This window comes from Papio anubis, chromosome 4 (genome assembly GCF_008728515.1).
Source record: "Papio anubis isolate 15944 chromosome 4, Panubis1.0, whole genome shotgun sequence".
Classification (NCBI taxonomy): Eukaryota; Metazoa; Chordata; class Mammalia; order Primates; family Cercopithecidae; genus Papio; species Papio anubis.
Window position 1 is genome coordinate 17,029,112 of NC_044979.1, and position 20,985 is coordinate 17,050,096.

Sequence of the window (20,985 nt, forward strand, 5' to 3'; positions counted from 1 at the left end):
CAGCCACTTTGAATGGCAGTTTCCAATAAAACCAAACATAGTCTTACCATATTATCCAGCAAAAGCACTCCTAGACATTTACCCAAATGTGTGGAAAACTTATTTATGTCCACCCAAGAACCTGCACGTTAGTGTTTATAGCAATTTTATTCATAGTTGCTAAAATGGAAGTGACCAAGACATACTTCAGTAGGTGAATGGATAAACTGTAGCACATTCAGACAATAGACTATTGCTTAGCAAAGAAATGAGCTAATGAGCCATGAAAACACAATGGAGAAACCTAAAACGCATATTGTTCAGTGAAAGAAGCCAATCTGAAAAAGACTACATACTGTATGATTCCAACTATATGACATTTTAAAAATAGCAAAAGTATGGTGACAGTAAAAACATCAGCTGTGTAGGGAAGGATGAATAGGTAGAGCAGAAGAACACAGAGGATTTTTAGGGCAGTGAAATTAATCTGTCTGATAATATAATGGTGAACACAATGCATTATGCATTTGTCAAAACCCATAGAATGGTGCAACACAAAGAGCAAATGCAAATGAAAACTATGGACTTGAATTAATGATAATGCATCAATAATGGCTCATCGATTGTAGGAAATGTATAACACTAATGCAAGATGTTAATAATACAGGAAATTGTGGGCGGGGGAGAGAAGGAATACAGGTATTCTGTGATTTCTCTTGAATTCTTCCTTAAACCTAAAACTGCTCTAAAAAAGTCTACTTTTTTATAAAGCGGCCTGATGGTACATAGCAAACAAGATAATGAGTCCAGTATGACTCAAAAGTATGATATATCGACAGCAACAAGAGTCTGAGCTTGAGCTGTTTGAAAGAATAGTATATGGAACAGGAGACTTGATGGTCTTGCTTTACTCTTCCTTAGATAGCCCATACCTCATTTCTGGGCACTACTGGAGAATATCTAAGAGAACAATCAGGAATGTGACAGATTTGAAACCATCACCCCTGTGAAGAAACTGGAAATGTTTAAACCACAGAAGGCTCAAGGGAGCATTAGGATAACATTCTTTATTATTCCAAAGACTATTTTGCAGAAGAAAGATTAGGCTTGTTCCGCATGAACCCATGGGATAGAACCAAGTCTGAAGTCAATGATTCTCAATCCAACTACACATTATAATCACCTGGGAATGAATAAACAAATGAACAAGTGAATGAATGAATGAATTCATTTTGTAAATACAGACAGATTCCACTCCACATTAGTTATATCTAGGGAGTGTGACCGGGGTATAAATTATATTTTTAAACATTTCCAGGTAATTTGATATTCAGTCAGAGATGAAAACCACTGACCTATGTGTAAAAACTTTTGGGAAACAGATTTATTCTCAAAATTAGGAAGAATATTCTAATAGTGCTATCCTAAGATGAAAAAGGTTGTCTTGGAGGTTTCATGTCAAATGGGAGACAGAGCCTACGGTAGAAAGCACATGCCTTAGAATCGACAGACCTGGGTTTAAATGAGCTCTGTCACTACTAATTGTATAACTGAGCAGGTTTCTAGATGTTTGTATCTTTGATTTCCTCATTCACAAAATAAAGATAACACTCAACTTCACTGAGCTTTATGTCATTTAAATAAAACCAGTTATGCGAAGTGCTGCAATTCCATTTCTAAAAGAATGGTAGGCTAGGTACCCTGCCATTGAAAATTAAAGCTACTGAGTAAAATAATGAAAACATCTTTGATGCATCAATAAATGAGAATAAAGTAAGGAACACTAAATATAAAACTAGCACCTACACAGTAAATGTTTTGAGGGCATCTAGTAAACCAGGTAGATCTGAATGTTGGTTTTCAAAGTTTCGCCAGGTTCTAGGAAAAGCAAACAAAAATCCCAGGACCTGCTCAAGATTAGTGAATCTAGTACAGAACCACACCCCACTATAAACCAGGACCCAAAAGACGGCATGTGCAGTTTACAGAGAATAAAAACAAGGTTGACTCACTCATACTCCTAGCCGATTCCCAGGGCGCTGCAAAGAAACCTTCGTGTTCTGAACTTTGGTGCTAAATGAAGGGATAAACATCTTCCCTGAGAATCCACAACTTTAGGCCAGTCCTTATATAAGTGACCCAAATGCATGCTACCTGGATAATCTGAAAAATCTCAAGCTAAAAATTTAAAGAGTTCACAGGACTTTCTTACATGTATTATGCATTGAGGAAGACACAACATTCTGTGGTACTTCTGCTAAACTACATAATCTGAATCTAATTATAACAAAACAGTAGATAAACCCAAACTGAAGGACGTTCTTAAAAAAAAAATTGAGGAATTTTTTAAAATTGCCTAAACAAATATCACAACTAAATTCAACATGTGACCCCAGATTGGATGCAGAACAAGAAAAAGTGTTTTCTCTTTTGTCATAAATGACATTCATGGAACAATTGGAGGTCGAGGCAGGCAGATCACAAGGTCAAGAGATCAAGATGATCCTGGCCAACATGGTGAAACCCAGTCTCTATTAAAAATACAAAAATTAGCTGTGTGTGGTGGCACACACCTGTAATCCCAGCTACTCAGGAGGCTGAAGTAGGAGAATCGCTTGAACCTGGGAGGCAGAGGGTGCAGTGAGCTGAGATTGTGCCACTGCACTGCAGCCTGGTGACAGAGTGAGACTCTGTCTCAAAAAAAAAAAAAATTCTACAAGATAATAGTACATCAATGCTAATTTCTTGATTTTGATAACTGTTCTTGCAGTTATGTAACAGAGTGCCCTTGTTTTTAGGATATAGATATTTAGAGATAAAGGAACATTATTTCTGCAACTTACTCTCAAACAAGCCAGAAAATAATATGTGTGTATATACATATGTATATATACACACCACATTAATATGTGTATATTTTTATATATGTATATATACACACACATTCATACATACACACATACATGTAAAGACAGAGCATGTGTACACATGGTAAAATGTTAATACAGTATTTGAGGAGTTTGGATGAAGTGATATGGAAATTTGTATTATTTCTGTGCTTTTATAAGTTTGAGATTATTTCAAAATAAAAGCTAATTCAAAAGAAAGAAAACAAACCCTGTAAAGAGCAGTAGTTTCTACTGAGGCATAAAAAGTAAACATTAGTATTTCTATTTATTTTTTAATCTCATCCTTTTAAATGTCTGTTTTCTGTATATGTAATGTACATATTAGTACTTGCATACAATTGATAAGTATCTTAAACTGGAAAAAATTACAAATACATGAGTCACAGGACATTTGATAGTATAAGATGGGATTAGATATTGTAAGATGATAAAAGAGAATCATTACTTTTGCTAAGTATGAAAATGGCACTGTAGATAAATATAAAAGTATTCTTATTTGTTTAAAAATACATATAAAAGTAATAAGGGATAAAATTAGAGGATATCTGTAACTGACTTCAGGCACCGAGCTACCATGTGAAGATACCTAGTGGAGACTACACGAGCCAGAGGACAGCCAGCATCAACTTGGAGACATGTGAGTAAAGTCATCGAAGACCACCCTTCCTCAGCCATGCCACTAGGAGCCCAGGAGAGACTGCTGACCAATGGAATCATAAGCAGAAAAACAGCGAGGCCGTTTGTTCTGTAGCAATAGATAACTGGTATAGAATGTTGGAATGAATTAAACAGTCGAGTCAAAAGATGAGAAAATGGCCTTTACAATATCCTGCTTTCATGCTTTTATCAACAATACATCTAAAATCTCAGGAGAGAAAAAAGATGAAAATAAAGGGATATAAAAATTATACCAGGCAAAAACTAAAAATAAGCAAATATAAATTGCCAGTAATACTAGATAAGATAGACTATCATAAAAGGCAGTATTTGTGCTAAAAATAGTCATTCTATGACTGGGTCAAAATGTAAGAAAAATGAAATAATCTGAAACTTTAGTGCATCTAATAACATAGTCTCAAAATACAAAATGCAAAAATGGACAAATCTATATAGTGAAATAGACAAACCAACAATTATAGTGGGAGATTTCTAACACCCCCTCTTGATAATTTATATAGTTAAAACAGAAGAAAAAAATCAGTAAGGACATGGAAGATTTGAACCTACCCAGTTAACAAACTTGACTTAATGAACATATAAAGAACATAGTGCCCAATAACGGATATATACTATTTTTAGACATAGATACAACGTTTATGAAAACAGAGCACATGTTGGACCATAAAACAAATCTCAACAAACTTTAAAATACTAGAATTTTATAGACTTCATTTTTTTGGCCAAAATACAATTAAGTCTGAAATCACTAACAAAGACAATCAGAAAAACTTTAGATTTGGAAATTCAAAAACACATAGATCAAGAAAAGTCACAAGGAAAATTCAAAAATATTTAAAAATAAATAATAAAAATATTATGCATCAAAAAGTATAGGATGCAGCTAAGCAGTAGAGTGGCTCTGTAGCTTAAATACATACACTAAGAAAGAAAGGTAAAAATGAAATAAGCCACGAAGTTAAAACATCAGAAAAAGCACAGCAGAAAAATTTTTTTAAAAGTAGAATGAAGGAAACAATTAAAAAAAAAAAAAGATCAGAAATGAATGAAACATATAAATAAGAGGATCAATAAGCCAAAAAACGGTTCATGGCAAGGGCTAATTGACAAACCTCTCACAAGATTACTGAGGGGAAAGAGAGAGGGTACAAATAAACAATATTGAGACTGAAAATGAGACATTACACATGCTATAGAAATTTAAGTTAAATAGAAGACATTATGAACAAGCTGATGTCAATTAATTTGAAAATTTAGATGAAACAAATTCCTTGAAGAATTTACCTTACAAAAATTAAGTCAAGAATAAAATCTGAGTGCTTCTAGAACTGTTAAAGAAATTTAATGTACAAAGAAAATTCAAAAAAGATAAAAAAGGCTGGGCATGGTAGCTTACACCTATAATCCCAATACTTTGGGAGGCCAAGGTGGGGGGGATCGCTTGAGTCCAGGAGTTCGAGACCAGCCTTGGCAACAAAGTGAGATCCTGTCTCTACATACATACACACACATACAAGAGAAAATCTCCCCTCAAGGAAAGCTCCAGATCCAGATGGTTTTACCAGTGAGTTTCACCAATCATTGAAGAAACAAACATCAGTCTCACATAACCATACTAAGGTTTCTCCTACCTGCCACATTACAGGTATTCAAATATATGTTAGTTTTCTTCCCCTTTCTCCTATCCCCAGAGACAAACAACTGGAAAATCATGCCAGAAAAGTTGGAAAACAGGGTTCAACATTGCATGGTAAACGAGACTAAATGATCCTTTTTAACTTCTATGATTTCCTGGAAGCGTACAATATTAGAAATTAGTCAACCACAAACTTATAACCACAGTAAAAGAGGTTTTCACTATATACACGTGTATACTTACCCACATATATCTCATTTAAAATTCAACAAGTAGAGTCCTGCATCTTCGAAACAGTACAATTGCCTGTAATTTATGCTTGCCTCCTTTTCTTAATGAAATCTCACAAATTCTAAAGCTTTACCATTTAAAATTCTTCACCAGAGATAATTCCTTATCAGAGAGAAAATGGTTTACCTGTTTGTGGAACTACTAAGAAATTAAATTAATTACTCAAACTTGAAGGTTGTGTATTTTCAGGAAAAGAATTCTTACAGCTATAACAACTTTCATCTTCCAAGAGATGTAATTCCACATCCTATCTCTTAGATGAAAGGTATCAAGTTCTCCAAGCCTCCATCCAATCCTATTCTGAAAATGAAAAGCTGATACTATTTGGAAAAAAACAAAACTACGTTTATTAATTGTCAGAACAGTATACAACATTAATTTCTTAGATCTTGTGACAAGCAATGTTTGCTAAGAAGCCAAGAGAAGAGGTTGTTATAAGACGCAGTTGTTTGGGTGAAATAAATATTCAGGAGCCATTCTTACCTTAACAATAGTCACATCCATGCCGGATAAATGTAAAATCGGGGCAGCATTTTTTTCAAATAGAGTCCTGGCTTTTCTGTAAACAAAGGAAAAAATACAAACATTTTAACACAGGTTATCAAGAGAAGAACAAAAAGCCTTACAATCCTCTTCAGGGCAGAATAAGAAAGACTATGAAATATGGGTTTCCTCTACTTGTTCAAGTACAGAAAGTTTAACAACAAGTAATGAGTTAATATGCATGGAAAAATAAAACCTTTCACCTGGGGCCTCTGAGAATTTGCCGTTTATCTAATGCAATAAGCTCTTATCCATTTGAGAGGCCTATAGTTCACACAGTAGTTCCTCTAGGGGAAGAACGAACACTAGATATGGTTCCATTCAGGCAACAATGCTTGATTCACTCAAGTATTCATTGAGTACCTACTGTGACAGACACAGGTGGAGGAGCTAGGAACACAACATGACAAAGCAGACAAAACTACTAATTCACCAGAAGCTTGTCTGAAACTCCCAGGCACAGTCATGCCCTCTCTGTGCTCCCCGAGTACCTTATACCCATCTCTATTAGTGACCTTCACACTGTATGGTGATTACAGACTTCCAAGACTGTTGTCAGGACTAGACTGGAAGCTTTCCAAAAATAAATACCAAATCTTATTAATCCTTGAATCCCCTGACCTCTAGGATTATGTATGGCACACTTAGAAAGTACTTACTAAGTATCTGATGAATGAATGCACAAATGAATGAATAAACCTGCCCCAAACGTAGAGATGTAAATTCTAAGGAAAAGGAAACAACATGGATGTCTTATAATAAGAGAAAAAACAGCCTCCAAAGAGTTTGCATATTTCAAAAGTATTATGCATATCATTCTGACAGTGAACTCTTGTCCAATTCAGGTCAGAATTCAAAAACACAGTCTGTAGGGATCTAGAGATTGTTTTGCAACTTCTGCCAAACAATCTCTCCCACCAATGGCATAGTCTCAAAGTCAAACTAATGTTAAAACATACCAATTAGTTGACCTGTCTTTTACTCAAATATTTCAACTATTACATAAGGGGAAAAAAATCCAGTACTTTCAGTCAATGTCAAACACCTAAGTTTTATATCCACATTTACTTAGATGTCTTTCTAAAACAGATATTATTTTTAAACTAAGGATGTATCCTTTGACCTTAAGGATACTTTATACAAGAAGTTAAGGATATTTTAGAGAAGAGACATTTTATATTTAGCTACAAAGGCAGCTAATGAGGGACATGTATAGTTATGCACAAGCCAAACTCAATATTCTTTAAACTAAAAAGAACCACCAAATGGCATATAGAACACAAAGCATTTCTTATTATGAATTAAAATAGAAATTGAGAGGCTTGCACAAATTTTCACAAGAACCATCCAAAAGAATCTCTCAAACCAAAGGCCTGAGTTTATAATAAGCAAATTAAATATATTCTACCTTTCCACTGTTCTGAATGATTATTCGAATGAACATAAAAGGGTAAATAATTTCTCCTTTCCAGCTCACCATTTCTGGGGGCTTAACCCAACATTAAAGCACTGAGCTAGTGATACTACAAACGATTTTCCTTCCAGGGTTGCTTTCATTACTAGATTGATAGGAAAGGATCAGTTGAAAGTGGATCAGATCTACTTCCTAAAAGCAAAATTCTGAAGAAGTCTCAATCTGCCATATCAATCACAACAAATCTGTAACCTCCTCTGAGTTAGTTTAAGAAATCAGGTTAGAACATTTGGGTCTTTATTCACATCTTTATATGATGTTATACGTTTATAAAATGAAGGTGAAGACTTTTTTCCTTCTAATGTTCTAATATAAAAGATTGAAAAACAAGTGTTACTAGTAAGAAATACATTATTTATCACATAATTAAGGGCGAGATAGCACCGAGGCTAAATAAAAACCTTAGGTACTTATAGCAATTTCCAGACTCAGGCACACACAAAATAATTACTCTTTTATGTATTATTTATTAATGCTAAACACACAGTTATCTTATTTCTTAAAGCTCTTATGTAGTTTTAAACCAGTACTACATAATGAAACAGCTACATGATAAATTATAAATAACGTGTCAGGACAGAGCCATGATGACAAAAATAGTGCAATTAAATAGTGAAAGCTTTAAAAAAAAAAAAAAAAGGATGCTGGAGAGTTTCAGACTTTCCTAGAAGCACACAGGGATTCACCTTGTTAAAGGAGACAACGCCTTTAGAAAAGACTTTCCTTCAGTGGCAGTATTTTAGCTTACCTTTAGATAAAGATGTTATAGTTTTAAACATGAATCTATCTTTAAAAATGCAAATACATTTACATGTAAAAGAACCTAAAATTGCTCTGCAAAATTTGCTTATTAATTTTAAAAATGTGGATACTTCTTAGAAGCAGGAACTCAAAATAACTGGTTATTGCTTAAACAAATTGCCATAAGTTTCATCAGAAATTAGCAAGTTGTTAATTTATTAGGTCTCTAAAGGAATAGAACAGTTACACTGAAGTAGGCCGAAGGAGAGGTATAAGAGCTTCTGGGAAGGATGGGAGAGCGAAGTGAAGGCTGTTCTGAACCAAACCCATGGTCGAGAGTAACAATTTCAGCAGTTTGTATTTCTTACATTGTGTGCTTATTATGAAATGGAAATAGTGCCTAATAAGCATCATCTCATTTAATACCAAAGGTCCCTATTCCACATAATAATTTTTAAAGTATGTACTATTGCCTTTCTGGTTTTACAGATGAGTAAGCTGGGGATTTAAGAAGTGAATTAACTCCCACAGTATCACAGAGCTAGTAAGCAGCAAAACAGTCAACAGACCAGGTTCCTCAAACTCCCAGACCCAGGCTGAGTTCTCCGTTATCTTCAGCCACGGGCCACCACTGACAATCTACTTATCCTGGGTATTTTGACTGTGTTATATTAGCACTTGCTCATTTGTTGGGATGATTTAGTATTGATATTAAACAAAAATGATTAATAGGCAGTATGACTGGTGTGTTTATTGGGGAGGGAAGCGGCTCTAACAAAGCCCAGCAGATATGATTCAGTTAGGCAGAATAATTAGTCTGTTTAGACAATCTGAATTAAACAGCTGAATTACAAAGAAATAAAGTAGGATGTGTCCTCCTGTCTGTGAAGTCACACTCACTGCCTCTCAAGAAATGACTAGAAAAACTGACTTCAGAGACCCAGTGTTTTACTCCAGACAACATTATGCCTACCACTTACAATTCAGCCCAAACTATCTTTCTTATTGTTGTTCTTATTACCTTAACGTCATTTGACTTAGATCTTATAGAATCCAATTTAATACATATTTACTAATTTTTTCTCTTTTTTTTTTTTTTTGAGACAGGGTCTCACTCTATCACCCAGGCTGGACTGCAGTTGCACGATCATGGTTCACTGCAGCCTTGACCTCCCGGGCTTAGGTGATCCTCCCACCTCAGCCTCCCAAGTAGCTGCAACTACAGGTAAACGCTGCCACGTGTCTAATTTTTGTATATTTTCCAGCTAAGTTTTGTATTTTTGTAGAGACAGAGTTTCACCATGTTACCCAGGCTGGTCTCAAACTCCTGGGCTCAAGTGATCTGCCCACCTCAGGCTCTCAAAGTGCTGCGATTACAGGCGTAAACCACTGCACCGAGCCTACTGATTTTCTGATTCCCAAAAAGCCAAAAAGAACTATCTTGGACATTAGGGACATAAGAGATATCACTTTTTAACACTCAACCCTTTAATTCTGACTATTTTTTTTCAAAAAAAAAGTTAATTATTTATTCTAAAGCCATCTAGGTCTTTGTATTCACCTTTCCAATTGAATAACAGTTGCATCTAATATTGTTTAAAAAAAAGTTTTGCCCATTTATTTTTCCTTAACAGACTTTGAATCTCCACACACCCACTCCCCACCCCCACATACAGCCTTCCCCACCTTTTAGTGTGGTTCATTTGTATAATCAATGAACTGCCATGATCAAATCATTACACACCCAAGTCTCAATTATTCTTCACACCTTAATTCCCACAATTCCCACATGACCTTTCCAGGCCAGCCAGACCAGTTACAGGCTGTCCTGTGTCATGGCAAAGCCATAAGTAGGTCACTCCTGTCTCCAGGCCCCTGCCCCATGAGCCATTTCCTCAGCTGAGAAGAGTGAGTAGTCTTCTCCTGCCTGCTTCCTCCCAGGCCTAGTTCAAGGATCATCCCTTTTGGAAAGAACATTGCTGATCTCCCAAGCCCACAGCATTCTTGGCCATCTCTGAACATCCTGTGGACAGAGATGGCCTAAGGATTTACGCCCTAGCAGTACAGCAGTTGCTCCCGAGGGGACTATTTCCAAGCAAACAAGACATCTTTGTAGGTGTTAATCCTGGAATGATTATTAAACTTCAATTAGACAAGTTTGCTAAGCATCCATTAGTTTTATAGTTATTTCTCATTTAACTGTTATTTCTACATTACAAATGAATCTTATTGCTAGAAGAGTATTAAACCTAGTTCTTCCAATTTCACAGAATCTCACTAGCTGCCTGATAGTCTGTGATTTCTTTCCCCCTTAAAAATACAAGTATATAACAAGTCACAAACGGCACTACCCTTTGCAAGCTGCCGGATTGAGAAAAACAGTGGCCTTCTTCACTTGTGCATTGGGAGGAATGAGTTGATTGCCAAACTCCTAAAAAAGAAAAGAGCAAAGTTTTCAGTAAAAGTCTATTTATTTGGTAAGTGTCACATGCATTCTTCCATTCCAAAAAAAAATTTACTTGCAGCACATATGGTAGCTAACCTTGGGGGAAAATGTTCTTTCATGATCTCATATTAATGAAAATGCCATTAACAACAACAAAAAGTAACATTATTTAATGACAATAAGCTCTATTTTGTATTGGAATAAAAATTCCTGCTTTATGTACTAGAGGCAAATAACATTTATTTTCTCTATAAGACATGGCTAGGTTTATTATAAACATATAATTAGTGAGGCCATAGTCTGTCAGGAGAGAAGTTTAATCTATGTCTTTAGTTTGCAGAGTACAACATTCTCTCCAGCTCATCACTAAAACTTGTTCATGAAGAATCTTTGTGTTACCAGTTAATCTTCATATCTTTATACACATACAAAATAAACCTATTTGCCTTCTCTTCTTTGCAACCCTGTATGATAACTAAATAGCAGCAACTGGCAGGAGAAAAGAAACGTAACTAATATATACTAAGCACCTTCTATTTGGCATTTTTACATACATTATTCTTAGTTCTCAGAAACCAAGGAGGTATAAAATAATCTCAGTTTTCCAGATTAGAAAGTCCAGAATCAGGAAGACAAAGTTCCTGAAAGTTACAGAGTTGATAAATTACAAGCCTGGAATATACATCTTCTAATTCCAAAGCCTCTCTAAGCTCTAAAGAGAGGATCAAGGATGAGGTAGAATTAAAAGGCAGAGGACTAGATGTGAGGAGTCCAAATGAGAAATGAATGGGAACTCTTGCTATTATGTCTGAATTGGAAATGATGGTCAACAAAAAGAATAAGAATAGGAAAGTAACAAAATGAGCAAAAATTGGGGTCTTGAATGGTGGGAGTAGGCCTGAACCAAGAAAGCAGAATTCTAGTATGGAAGTACAAAGTAAACATGGGAGGAGGAAAAAAAGTTATGCAAATTTTTTTATTGAATAACTCACTCTAAATCTGCCATCTCCCTGACAGTTCATTTTGGAGCCTTTCTTATTGTTGTCTATTTCTTGCTTTAAAAACAAAACAAAAACAAAAATACTTTTTTTCTGAAGTAGAGAAAAAGACTATTTCTTTGTAAGAAGTTTCTGGAACATTATAATTTCTATTCTGTTTTCATTCTTATTTAGACATTCACAGTGAGCTAAGGAGTTTATGTGAGACTACATTAAGTTTATGTGAGATTTGTTTTTAAATATCATATTTTCAAGAATTTAGACTGTAAAAGGAAGTACACAGATAGGAAAATTAGCCAGCAGAGGCTATAAGGACAAATCCACTTCCATTTGTGAGATGGAAGGAACTAAACATGCAGGGGAAGTGGAGAATTAGAATAGTAGAAAGAAATAAGGCCAGCGTGGTGGCTCACACCTGTAACTGCAGCACTTTGGGAGGCCAAGGCAGATGGATCCCAAGGTCAGGAGTTCGAGACCAGCCTGACCAACATGGTGAAACCCCGTCTCTACTAAAAATACAAAAATTAGCCAGACATGGTGGGATGTGCCTGTAATCCCAGCTACTTAGGAGGCTGAGGTAGGAGAATTGCTTGAACCCGGGAGGCGGAGGTTGCAGTGAGCTGAGATCGTGCCATTGCACTCCAGCCTGGGCAAAAGAATGAGACTCCAAGGAAAGGAAAGGAAAAAGGAAAGGAAAGGAAAGGGAAAGGGAAAGGGAAAGGAAAGGAAAGGAAAGGGAAAGGAAAGGAAAGGGAAAGGAAAGAGAAAGGAAAGAAAAGAAAAGAGAAGGACACGAGAAGGAGAAAATAACTAAAGGAACATCATCCCTGAAAACGTATGAGGAGAGAGGATTTAGAACAGAGGTGGAGGCATTTACTTTCAACAAGAAAGGGAGGGTCCTACAATCACACAGGTCTACTCTTCCTTAAAGAGTGAAAGAAAGGGGTCAGGCACAGTGGCTCACGCCTGTAATCCCAGCACTTTGGGAGACCAAGGCAGGTGGATCACGAGGTTGAGATCGAGACCATCCTGGCCAACACGGTGAAACCCCATCTCTACTAAAAATACAAAAATTAGCTGGGCGTGGTGATGTGCACCTGTAGTCCCAGCTACTTGAGAGGCTGAGGCAGGAGAATCGCTTGAACCCAGGAGGCAGAGGCTACAGTGAGCCAACATCACACCACTGTACTCCAGGATTTTCCAGTTGCTAATGATTGGCTTGGGATGGGGATCACCTTTAATTTAATATTAAAGTTTATTTGAATTGATTTCTAAAACAACTTAGAGCCATATGAAAGATAATAAATTTAAACAAAGAAGTAATCAAATTCTTAAAACACAGATTTAGAACAGCCAGATAACAATCGCTAAAAAGGGGAATTATAGTATCTACTGTAACAACTGCTAAAGAGAGGAATTAATTTATAATATCTATTGTAACAATCAAAGAGAGGAATTAATTTATAGTATCTATTGTCACTGTCATCCATTAAAACATTTCAGAAACACACATGAGGTCTGCCACCTACTTCTATTACTAAATGCTTCATACACTTGCCACTTTTGATTTTCATGTTTCTATTTTGGTATTTCTGACATCATAAGCTCAAATGATACAAAACAAAAAGGCAACTCAGTCACAGAATTTCATCTGCAAAGTATAATGTACATTTTTGCAGTGGGGAGCAAAAAAGTGGCCTTAAATTTGAAAGGATTTATAATCCAGCTATAATTAATTAGCCATATAAATGAATATTTAAGTAAAATCTCATGGAACGTAACAGTGTACATGATATGGACCAGTTGAGCTTGAAGATGGACTTTAAAAATATGAATCAACAATTTTAAGAAGATTTGACTTTTAGAGGTAACACTTGTTCTGAACTGATATCCTTGGGGGTTATTCAGATCAGGGATGATTCAGGGGTTAGCCAGATCTACAAAGACAACTGCAGACACAAACAAATTCCCAGAGCTTCTACCAGTCCAGCTTTGTGTTTCGGGGACCAATCCAGAAACAAACAGTCTACAGGGGTGGGCGTCAGAACTGCTCTTCACCAGATGGTTAACTTCCTGGAGTTCTACTCAGAGTTGGCTCCCAGCGTGATTCATCCTGATAGTGCTAAAAAATAGCCAAACTGCACAGATGCAAGACACTGTGCAAGTCCCCTGAAAGAGCTTCAGTTTTCTGCACAATGAAGATAAGGAGGGGTTTAATTTTATCACATTAAATAGTATTACCTGAGCTTCTTGACAGGCTGCTCTCCTTAGTAGGTTATCACTATCAAAGTAAGCAAAAGAGAATAATCATTAGCTTTAACAATAGATTATGATCCAAACAAAATTTGTGAGCTTTTTTACTTTTTAATATATGCACCTCTTCTCTAAAAATACCCTAGTGAAAGTGGGTGGGCAGATCACCTGAGGTCAAGAGTTCAAGACCAGCCCTGGCCAACATGGTGAAACCTCCTCTCTACTAAAACTACAAAAATTAGCCAGGTGTGGTGGTGGGCGCCTATAATCCCAGCTACTTGGGAGGCTGAGGCAGGAGAATCGCTTGAACCTGGGAGGTGGAGGTTGCGTTGAGCTGAGATCATGCCATTGCACTCCAGCCTGGGCGACAGAGTGAGACTCTGTCTGAAAAAACAAACAAACAAAATAACCTAATAACAAGTTATCGGCACATTTGAAAAATACATCCTCTGAATAAAAGTTTGTGTTAAATATTTCCATATTATGGTAACCAGAATCATGCCGCATCCCCCCAAAATTTCCACATCCGAATCCTCACAACTTGAGGGCATGTTACTTTACATGGCAAGAGGGATTTTACAGACCTGATTAAACTTAGGACCCTGACATGGGAGATTGTCCTGGATCATCCAGATGGGCCCAATCTAACCACAAAGGTCTCAAACCAGAAAGTTTCCCGGTTCTGATCAGAGGCAGATGCGATCATGGAAGAATGGTCAGAAAAATGCAACCTTGCCAGCTGTGATGCAAGAAGGCTGTGAAGAAAGTCGAGGAATGTGGTGGCCTCTAGAAGCTGGAAAAGCAAAAGGATTCTCCCCTAGGGCCTCCACAAGGAACATAGACCTTGCCACACTGTGTCTTAGCCCAGTGAGAGCTGCTTTGGGCTTCTAATTCACAGAATGCAAGACAAGAAATTTGTGGTGTGTTGAACCACTAAGTTTGTGGCAATTTGTTAAGGTAACAATAGAAAACTAATATACATATCCTCCATTTTTCTTACCCAGTGGAAATTAGGTCATTTGCACAAGTAAATTTGATGTTTACTTTCTTCTGCTACTGTTTTATCTAAATCACTTATTTTTTATGTCACCATCAGACACTAAAAGAGATCATAAATGGAGAATTTTGTCATAAGGCAAAATTTTGGCTTACAAAAATGAAAGCATTCTGTCAGAATATGATCACCTATTTAACATTAAGGTCTCTAAAATATGTTTCTACCATAAAAGCATTTTAAATGGCTCCAGTCACCTATGGGGCTCCAGAATCTTCATCTAAGAGCTTGTGCTAATGCACATTGCTGGCACTGCTAAGATAGTAACTTCAAATTGGTTAACAACAGTTAAGAAATCAAATACCCAGAGAAGATGAACAATAACCAATTTCTAGAAAAACTTGAAAAAAAATTATTTTGCTTATATCCTCTTTCTAGACTTTTTAAAATAACATTGAAAACTTTAAATTTTGCATTTTCACAGTAATTCAAATGGGATTTTGACATTTACAGTGAATGAAAAGGAATAAGCAAGCTTTACTTTTTGCCATAGTTGCTGTCAAAGGCTTCTGCTCCGTGATTCCATAACCAGGCTGCAGAACAACCCCTGAACTTCATAAAGCAGGTGGCTTCACTAAGGGAACACCACCCACAAGGAAGTATGGATGCTGTGAATCTGAAATCTCAAACCTAAGAACCAACAGGGCGCAATGGCTCAGGCCTGTAATCTTAGCACTTTGGGAGGCCAAGGTGGGCGCATCACTTGAGGTCAGGAGTTCGTGACCAGCCTGGCCAACATGGTGAGATCCCATCTCTACTAAAAATACAAAAATTAGACAGGCGTGCTGGTGCAGGCCTGTAATCCCAGCTACTCGGGAGGCTGAGGCAGGAGAATCGCTTGAACCTGGGAGGCTGAGGCTGCAGTGAGTGGAGATCGTACCATGGCACTCCAGCCTGGGCTACAGAGAGAGATTCTGTCTCAAAAAACAAACAAACAAAAACCTAAGAACCATGTTTTACTGAAATGATAAATGACATCAGTACCCCAAAAGCTGATGTTGTTCAATAACAAAGATTTTGAGGAACCTCACCCCTTGTGAAATCCAGCACAAGTCAGCCCAGTCCCCATTGGCTTAAGTGACTCTGCTCCCCTAAGCCCAGGTGGCAAAGGGCATTGTGCAACCTTCTCTCCCTCCGCACCCAGTATTCACAAATATTCATGTTTTTTTAATGACTCCCCACAGGAAATAACACATATTCATGTTTCCCTTTCTTCTTGTGTCCCTCCCCATCAAATGCTCTCACTGAATCATTCTAACATCAGTAACGACAACAAAAATACACTACAAGATGAGGTAAATTCAGGGTACAAACTAGCAAAATTCTTGAAAATAATTAACATGTCACTAACTCCTTACAGCTTACTGGATAATTTGCATTTACGACCTTATATACAATGAAGAGGTAAAACACTGAACCCACAGTAACCTCTGGATAACAAAATAATAAGAGGTTCCTCATAGTAACCTGGGCATTGTCACTGACCCTCCCCCTGGACTGTGCTGACCCCTAGTTCAACTTGCACAGGGCCCTAGGAAGGCAGCGTCTAGCCTCTCCGGACTGTGCTCCCCCCGGCCCCTGCTTTCAATGCTTTCCTTTAGTAGACTAATTACCTTGTACCTCCAATCTCTCCTACAAACTCAGCCTGTGGATTTTTCTGCACAAGCCCTCTATGCTTCTGTAAAAGCTGCAATCCCATCTCTATATCCTGCCCATTTCCAGGCTCCTCCTCTACCACGAAGGACAGGTCTCCGAAAGGCAACAGGCTCCTCTGGGTCATTAGTAAAGAACACCACCCTTGCCACAGCTCAGCCACACTGATTTCCATGGACCTACCTGAAAAGACAATAGCCCCGAATATGCACAAGAATATGGGGTAGCACCTTAGATCATTTTTTTCCCTAAGTTCTTTGTTGCTAGAAATAAAATTCTGATCATTAGCTTGTGATTAAATATATTATTAAAGATTTCAGCTCTTCTGAGTTTATTAATTCTGATTAATTTATCCGAATGCTATTCAAAATCAAAAGATTTTGTGATTGTTAATTCCCTGAATTTAATGTGCCAAATGGAATATCCTGTCAATGCCACCTGTGAGAGAGCCAGAATATGTACCAATTTTGATATTACAAAAGAAAATCTCATTATAATCACACTTAACTTTGAGCCAGGCACGGTGGCTCACGCCTATAATCCCAGCACTGTGGGATGCTGAGGTGGGTGGATCACCTGAGGTCGGGAGTTCGAGACCAGCTTGACCAACATGGTGATACCCTGTCTCTACTAAAAATACAAAATTATCCAGGCGTGGTGGCACATGCCTATAATTCCAGCTACTTGGGAGGCTAAGGCAGGAGAATCGCTTGAAGCCAGGAGGCAGAGGTTGCAATGAGCCGAGATCGTGCCATTGAACTCCAGCCTGGGCAACAAGAGTGAAACTGTCTCAAAAAACAATTCATACTTAACTTTGTTTAATATCAAAAATGGTGTTAACCATCTTGATCTTGCTATCTGAACCTGACTATTCCTAAAAATCAAACACATCCTCAAAGAAAAAAGATTTCTCCCATTGAGATAGTCTGATGATCTATAGCAAGCTCTGAAAACTATCTCAACAAAGAAATTCCAAAAATGTTTCAGTAATGTCAGCATTGTCAGAATAAAAGACAAAATGTAAAATTCATAGAGCAACTACCTTGCACCAAGTACTATGGCAGTTGTTTTCATAAACCTTTAATCTTTGTAACAACCTTGCAAGGTAGGCATTATTAGGTAACAGAAAATATTCTCATTTTACAGATCAGGAAGCCAAGACTCAGAGAAGGAAAATGACGTGCCCAAAACCACAGAGTTACTAAGTGGTAGTGTCAGAGGCGTTTGAACCAGAGTGACTCCATCTTGAGTAGGGGTTGTGTAAAAAGAGGCTGAGACCTACTGGGCTGCATTTCTAGGACTTTGGGCATTCTAGTCACAGGATGAGATAGGAGGGTGGCATACAATACAGCTCATAAAGACCTTGTTGATAAAATAGCCTGCAGTAAAGACACGGACCAAAATCCACCAAAACCAAGATGGTGATGAGAGTGACCTCTGGTGTCCTCACTGCTCATTATATGTTCATTAGAATACATTAGCATGCTAAAAGACACTCCTACCAGCACCATGACAGTTTACAAATGCCATGGCAACATCTGGAAGTTACGCTATATGGTCTAAAAAGGGGAGGAACCCTCAGTTCTGGGAATTGCCTATCCTTTTCTGAAAAAACTCATGAATAATCCACCCCCTGTATAGCATATAAGCAAGAAGTAACAAGTACAAGCACCTGAGTGGTCCATGCTGCTGCTCTGCCTATGGAGTAGTCATCCTTTTATTCTTCTACTTTCTTTTTTTTTTTTCCCTCGAGGCAAAGTATCGCTCTGTCCCCAGGCTGGAGTGCAGTGGTGCTGTCTCGGCTCACTGAAACCTCCGTCTCTCAGGTTCAGGTGATTCTCCTGCATCAGCCTCCCGAGTAGCTGGGATTACAGGTACACGCCACCACACCCAGCTAATTTTTATATTGGTTTCACCATGTTGGCCAGGCCAGTCTTGAACTGAACTCCTGACCTCGTGATCCACCTGCCTTGGCCTCCCAAAGTGCTGGGATTACAGGTGAGTCACTGTGCCTGGCCTACTATCTTAATAAACTTGCTTTCACTTTACTCTATGGAGTCGCCATGAATTCTTTCTTGTGCAAGATCTAAGAACCCTCTCTTAGGGTCTGGATCAGGACCCCTTTCTGCTAACAGCAGAGTCGGAATTCAGACCCATGCCAGGTTGTCCCTAAGCAGATGCTTTTTCTTCTAAACTTCAGACAATACTCAATGGGCAATTACTCATTTAGTTGTATGTTTTATAGCACATTTTTTAAATTGCATAGTCTCATCTAATATAAATTTTTCAATTTATATTCACATAATGTTTTTTAAAAGATCAGGTACAATAATGCTTCTGAAGGTAGTTGTTGAAACAAACTCATTTAACACAAAGTGCTGCCTATGGCACACAAATAGATTTGGTCCTGCCCTGAAGAAGCTTAGGATCAAGTGGCAAAGAAGAACAGCTCTTGGTAAATATTGGTGGCATAGTAAAACGTGTTTCTTGATAAATAATATGCCAGGCACTGTGCTGGGTGTCTTGGACTGCTTGTGAATAAGCCCAACATTCCCTGTCCTAGTGAAGTTTATAGTTTAGTAGGGAACAATGACAATTCACCAGGCAATTATGATGCAATTTCACTTTTAGGTAATCCATAAACGGGGCAAATAATGGGGGCATCTTAACCTAGTTTTGACAGAATTAGAGGCTTTTTACAGGATATGACATTGAAGCCGAGATCTAGGGGAAAAATAAAAAGTAGCCAGGCAAAAATAGGGAGTAGAATCTAGGCAAGAGAAATAGCATGTCAAAGCCTGCAAGTGCTAGAACGTGGCCAATTTAGGAAAGAGAAAGTAGTTCAGGACAGCTGGAGGCCACACGCCATGGGAGAAGCCAGGTAAAGGCCAGGTCACCATGGACATTTTCAGCTATTTAAGTAATCTGGATTTCTCCTAAGGGCCATAAGGAGTCATTAATGGGTTTTAAGAGAATGGATGTGACCAGGTTTACATTCTGGAGGGATTACTTCTGGCTGCAGTGTGTGAAGAAGGCATTGGTCAGACGTAAGACTGAATCTAGTGAAACCTCAGAGGCTCCCTCAGTGATAGTCGGTGATGATGACTGGAACTAGGATTGTGCCAGAGGGGACACAGAGAAGAGGACAGATTCAGCAGATATTCAGGAGGTAAACTTGAGGGATGGCTGGCGGGAATTAAAGAAAAGATGAGGGGTCAAAGATAGCGCCCACATCCTGCATTAAGCAATTGGTAGAAGGCAGTACCATTCACAGAGATGGAATGAAGTAGAAAAGTGCAGGTGAGAGGGAGAAAACTTAGCTTAGTTCTGGGTCTGTCTATCCGAGATGGGGTGAGAACCCAGGTGGAGGTGTCTAGGTGACGGTTGGAAATGCAGGTCTTAAGTTCTGTATAGCAATCTTAGCTACATGCTAATAGAAGGAATGAGACAGGACATGATGATCTATATGAGTAGGGTGAAAAGTAGGAGGAAGAGATACCCTGATCATGGACAGTTGACAGAGAACACCAAATGAATCCCAAAATCACCCTGTACTTCATTTGAAAGTCAAAGGAAAAATCAGATAGATAACTAAGGAAAAAGTTTTCCTTATCTTCCACCAGTCCCCCTTGATGCTGCTTCTGCTCTTGGCAAACTGCATGTTAAGAGACACAACAAACTACATCTTCAAGGATTTGATCATTTTATCCCTTCCTTTTTAAAAAAAGCCAAGCACAATACAACCCACCACACAAAAACTGCTTTACTTATCTTCCTTCCTAGATTATAAACTTCTTGAAATCATGGATAATTCACCATTTTCTCATCCACAGCCCACAGCACACTCTCGTAGATACAGGGTACTTGGTAAATACTTATTTAATAAATAAGTGGCAAATGTTTGAACAGGAGAGATTGACTCACTGTGCTCAAACAGGCATGCTTTGTCCTGCAGGAGAAACTGAAGGTTATTCTTCGTATGAGGATTTGGCATTCTGAAAGCACAGATGAGTGGGGATGGTTCTCCAGTGTGATGATCACCAAAGGGCAAGGGTAAGAGTCATTATGGTGTAGTAAAGCATGAAAAACCAAAAAATTCAAAGCGCACAAAAACGTTACCAGATCAAGAAGCTCCCAGGGTGTGTGGGTGTGCAGAGTGTAATGGAAGGAGTACCCTCTAAAGAGGCTAAGCGGAGAGTTCCTTTTGACACACCAAGAAGCACCACAAGAACTGGTCCTGTAGCTAGAAGAACTCTGAGTGTGGTCATCAGAAAATTCCAGATTACTAATGAGTCAAGAATCTGAATGTGAACCGAAGACCTCATTTCCA

The 20,985-nt window shown here is 37.9% G+C and overlaps 1 protein-coding gene across 5 annotated transcripts in view; it reads right to left on the minus strand.

Annotated features, from left to right (window-relative positions):
• AGK (acylglycerol kinase) overlaps positions 1-20,985 on the minus strand; it is a 144,310-nt gene that overhangs the window by 51,705 nt on the left and 71,620 nt on the right. For all 5 annotated transcript variants that reach the window (XM_003896693.5, XM_009203987.4, XM_009203988.4 and 2 more), the window contains 3 exons: positions 13,937-13,976; positions 10,603-10,682; positions 5,977-6,052 (listed from right to left, as the gene is read on the minus strand). In XM_003896693.5, the coding sequence (XP_003896742.1) occupies positions 5,977-6,052; positions 10,603-10,682; positions 13,937-13,976 (196 nt within the window). The remainder of the gene's footprint in view (positions 1-5,976; positions 6,053-10,602; positions 10,683-13,936; positions 13,977-20,985) is intronic.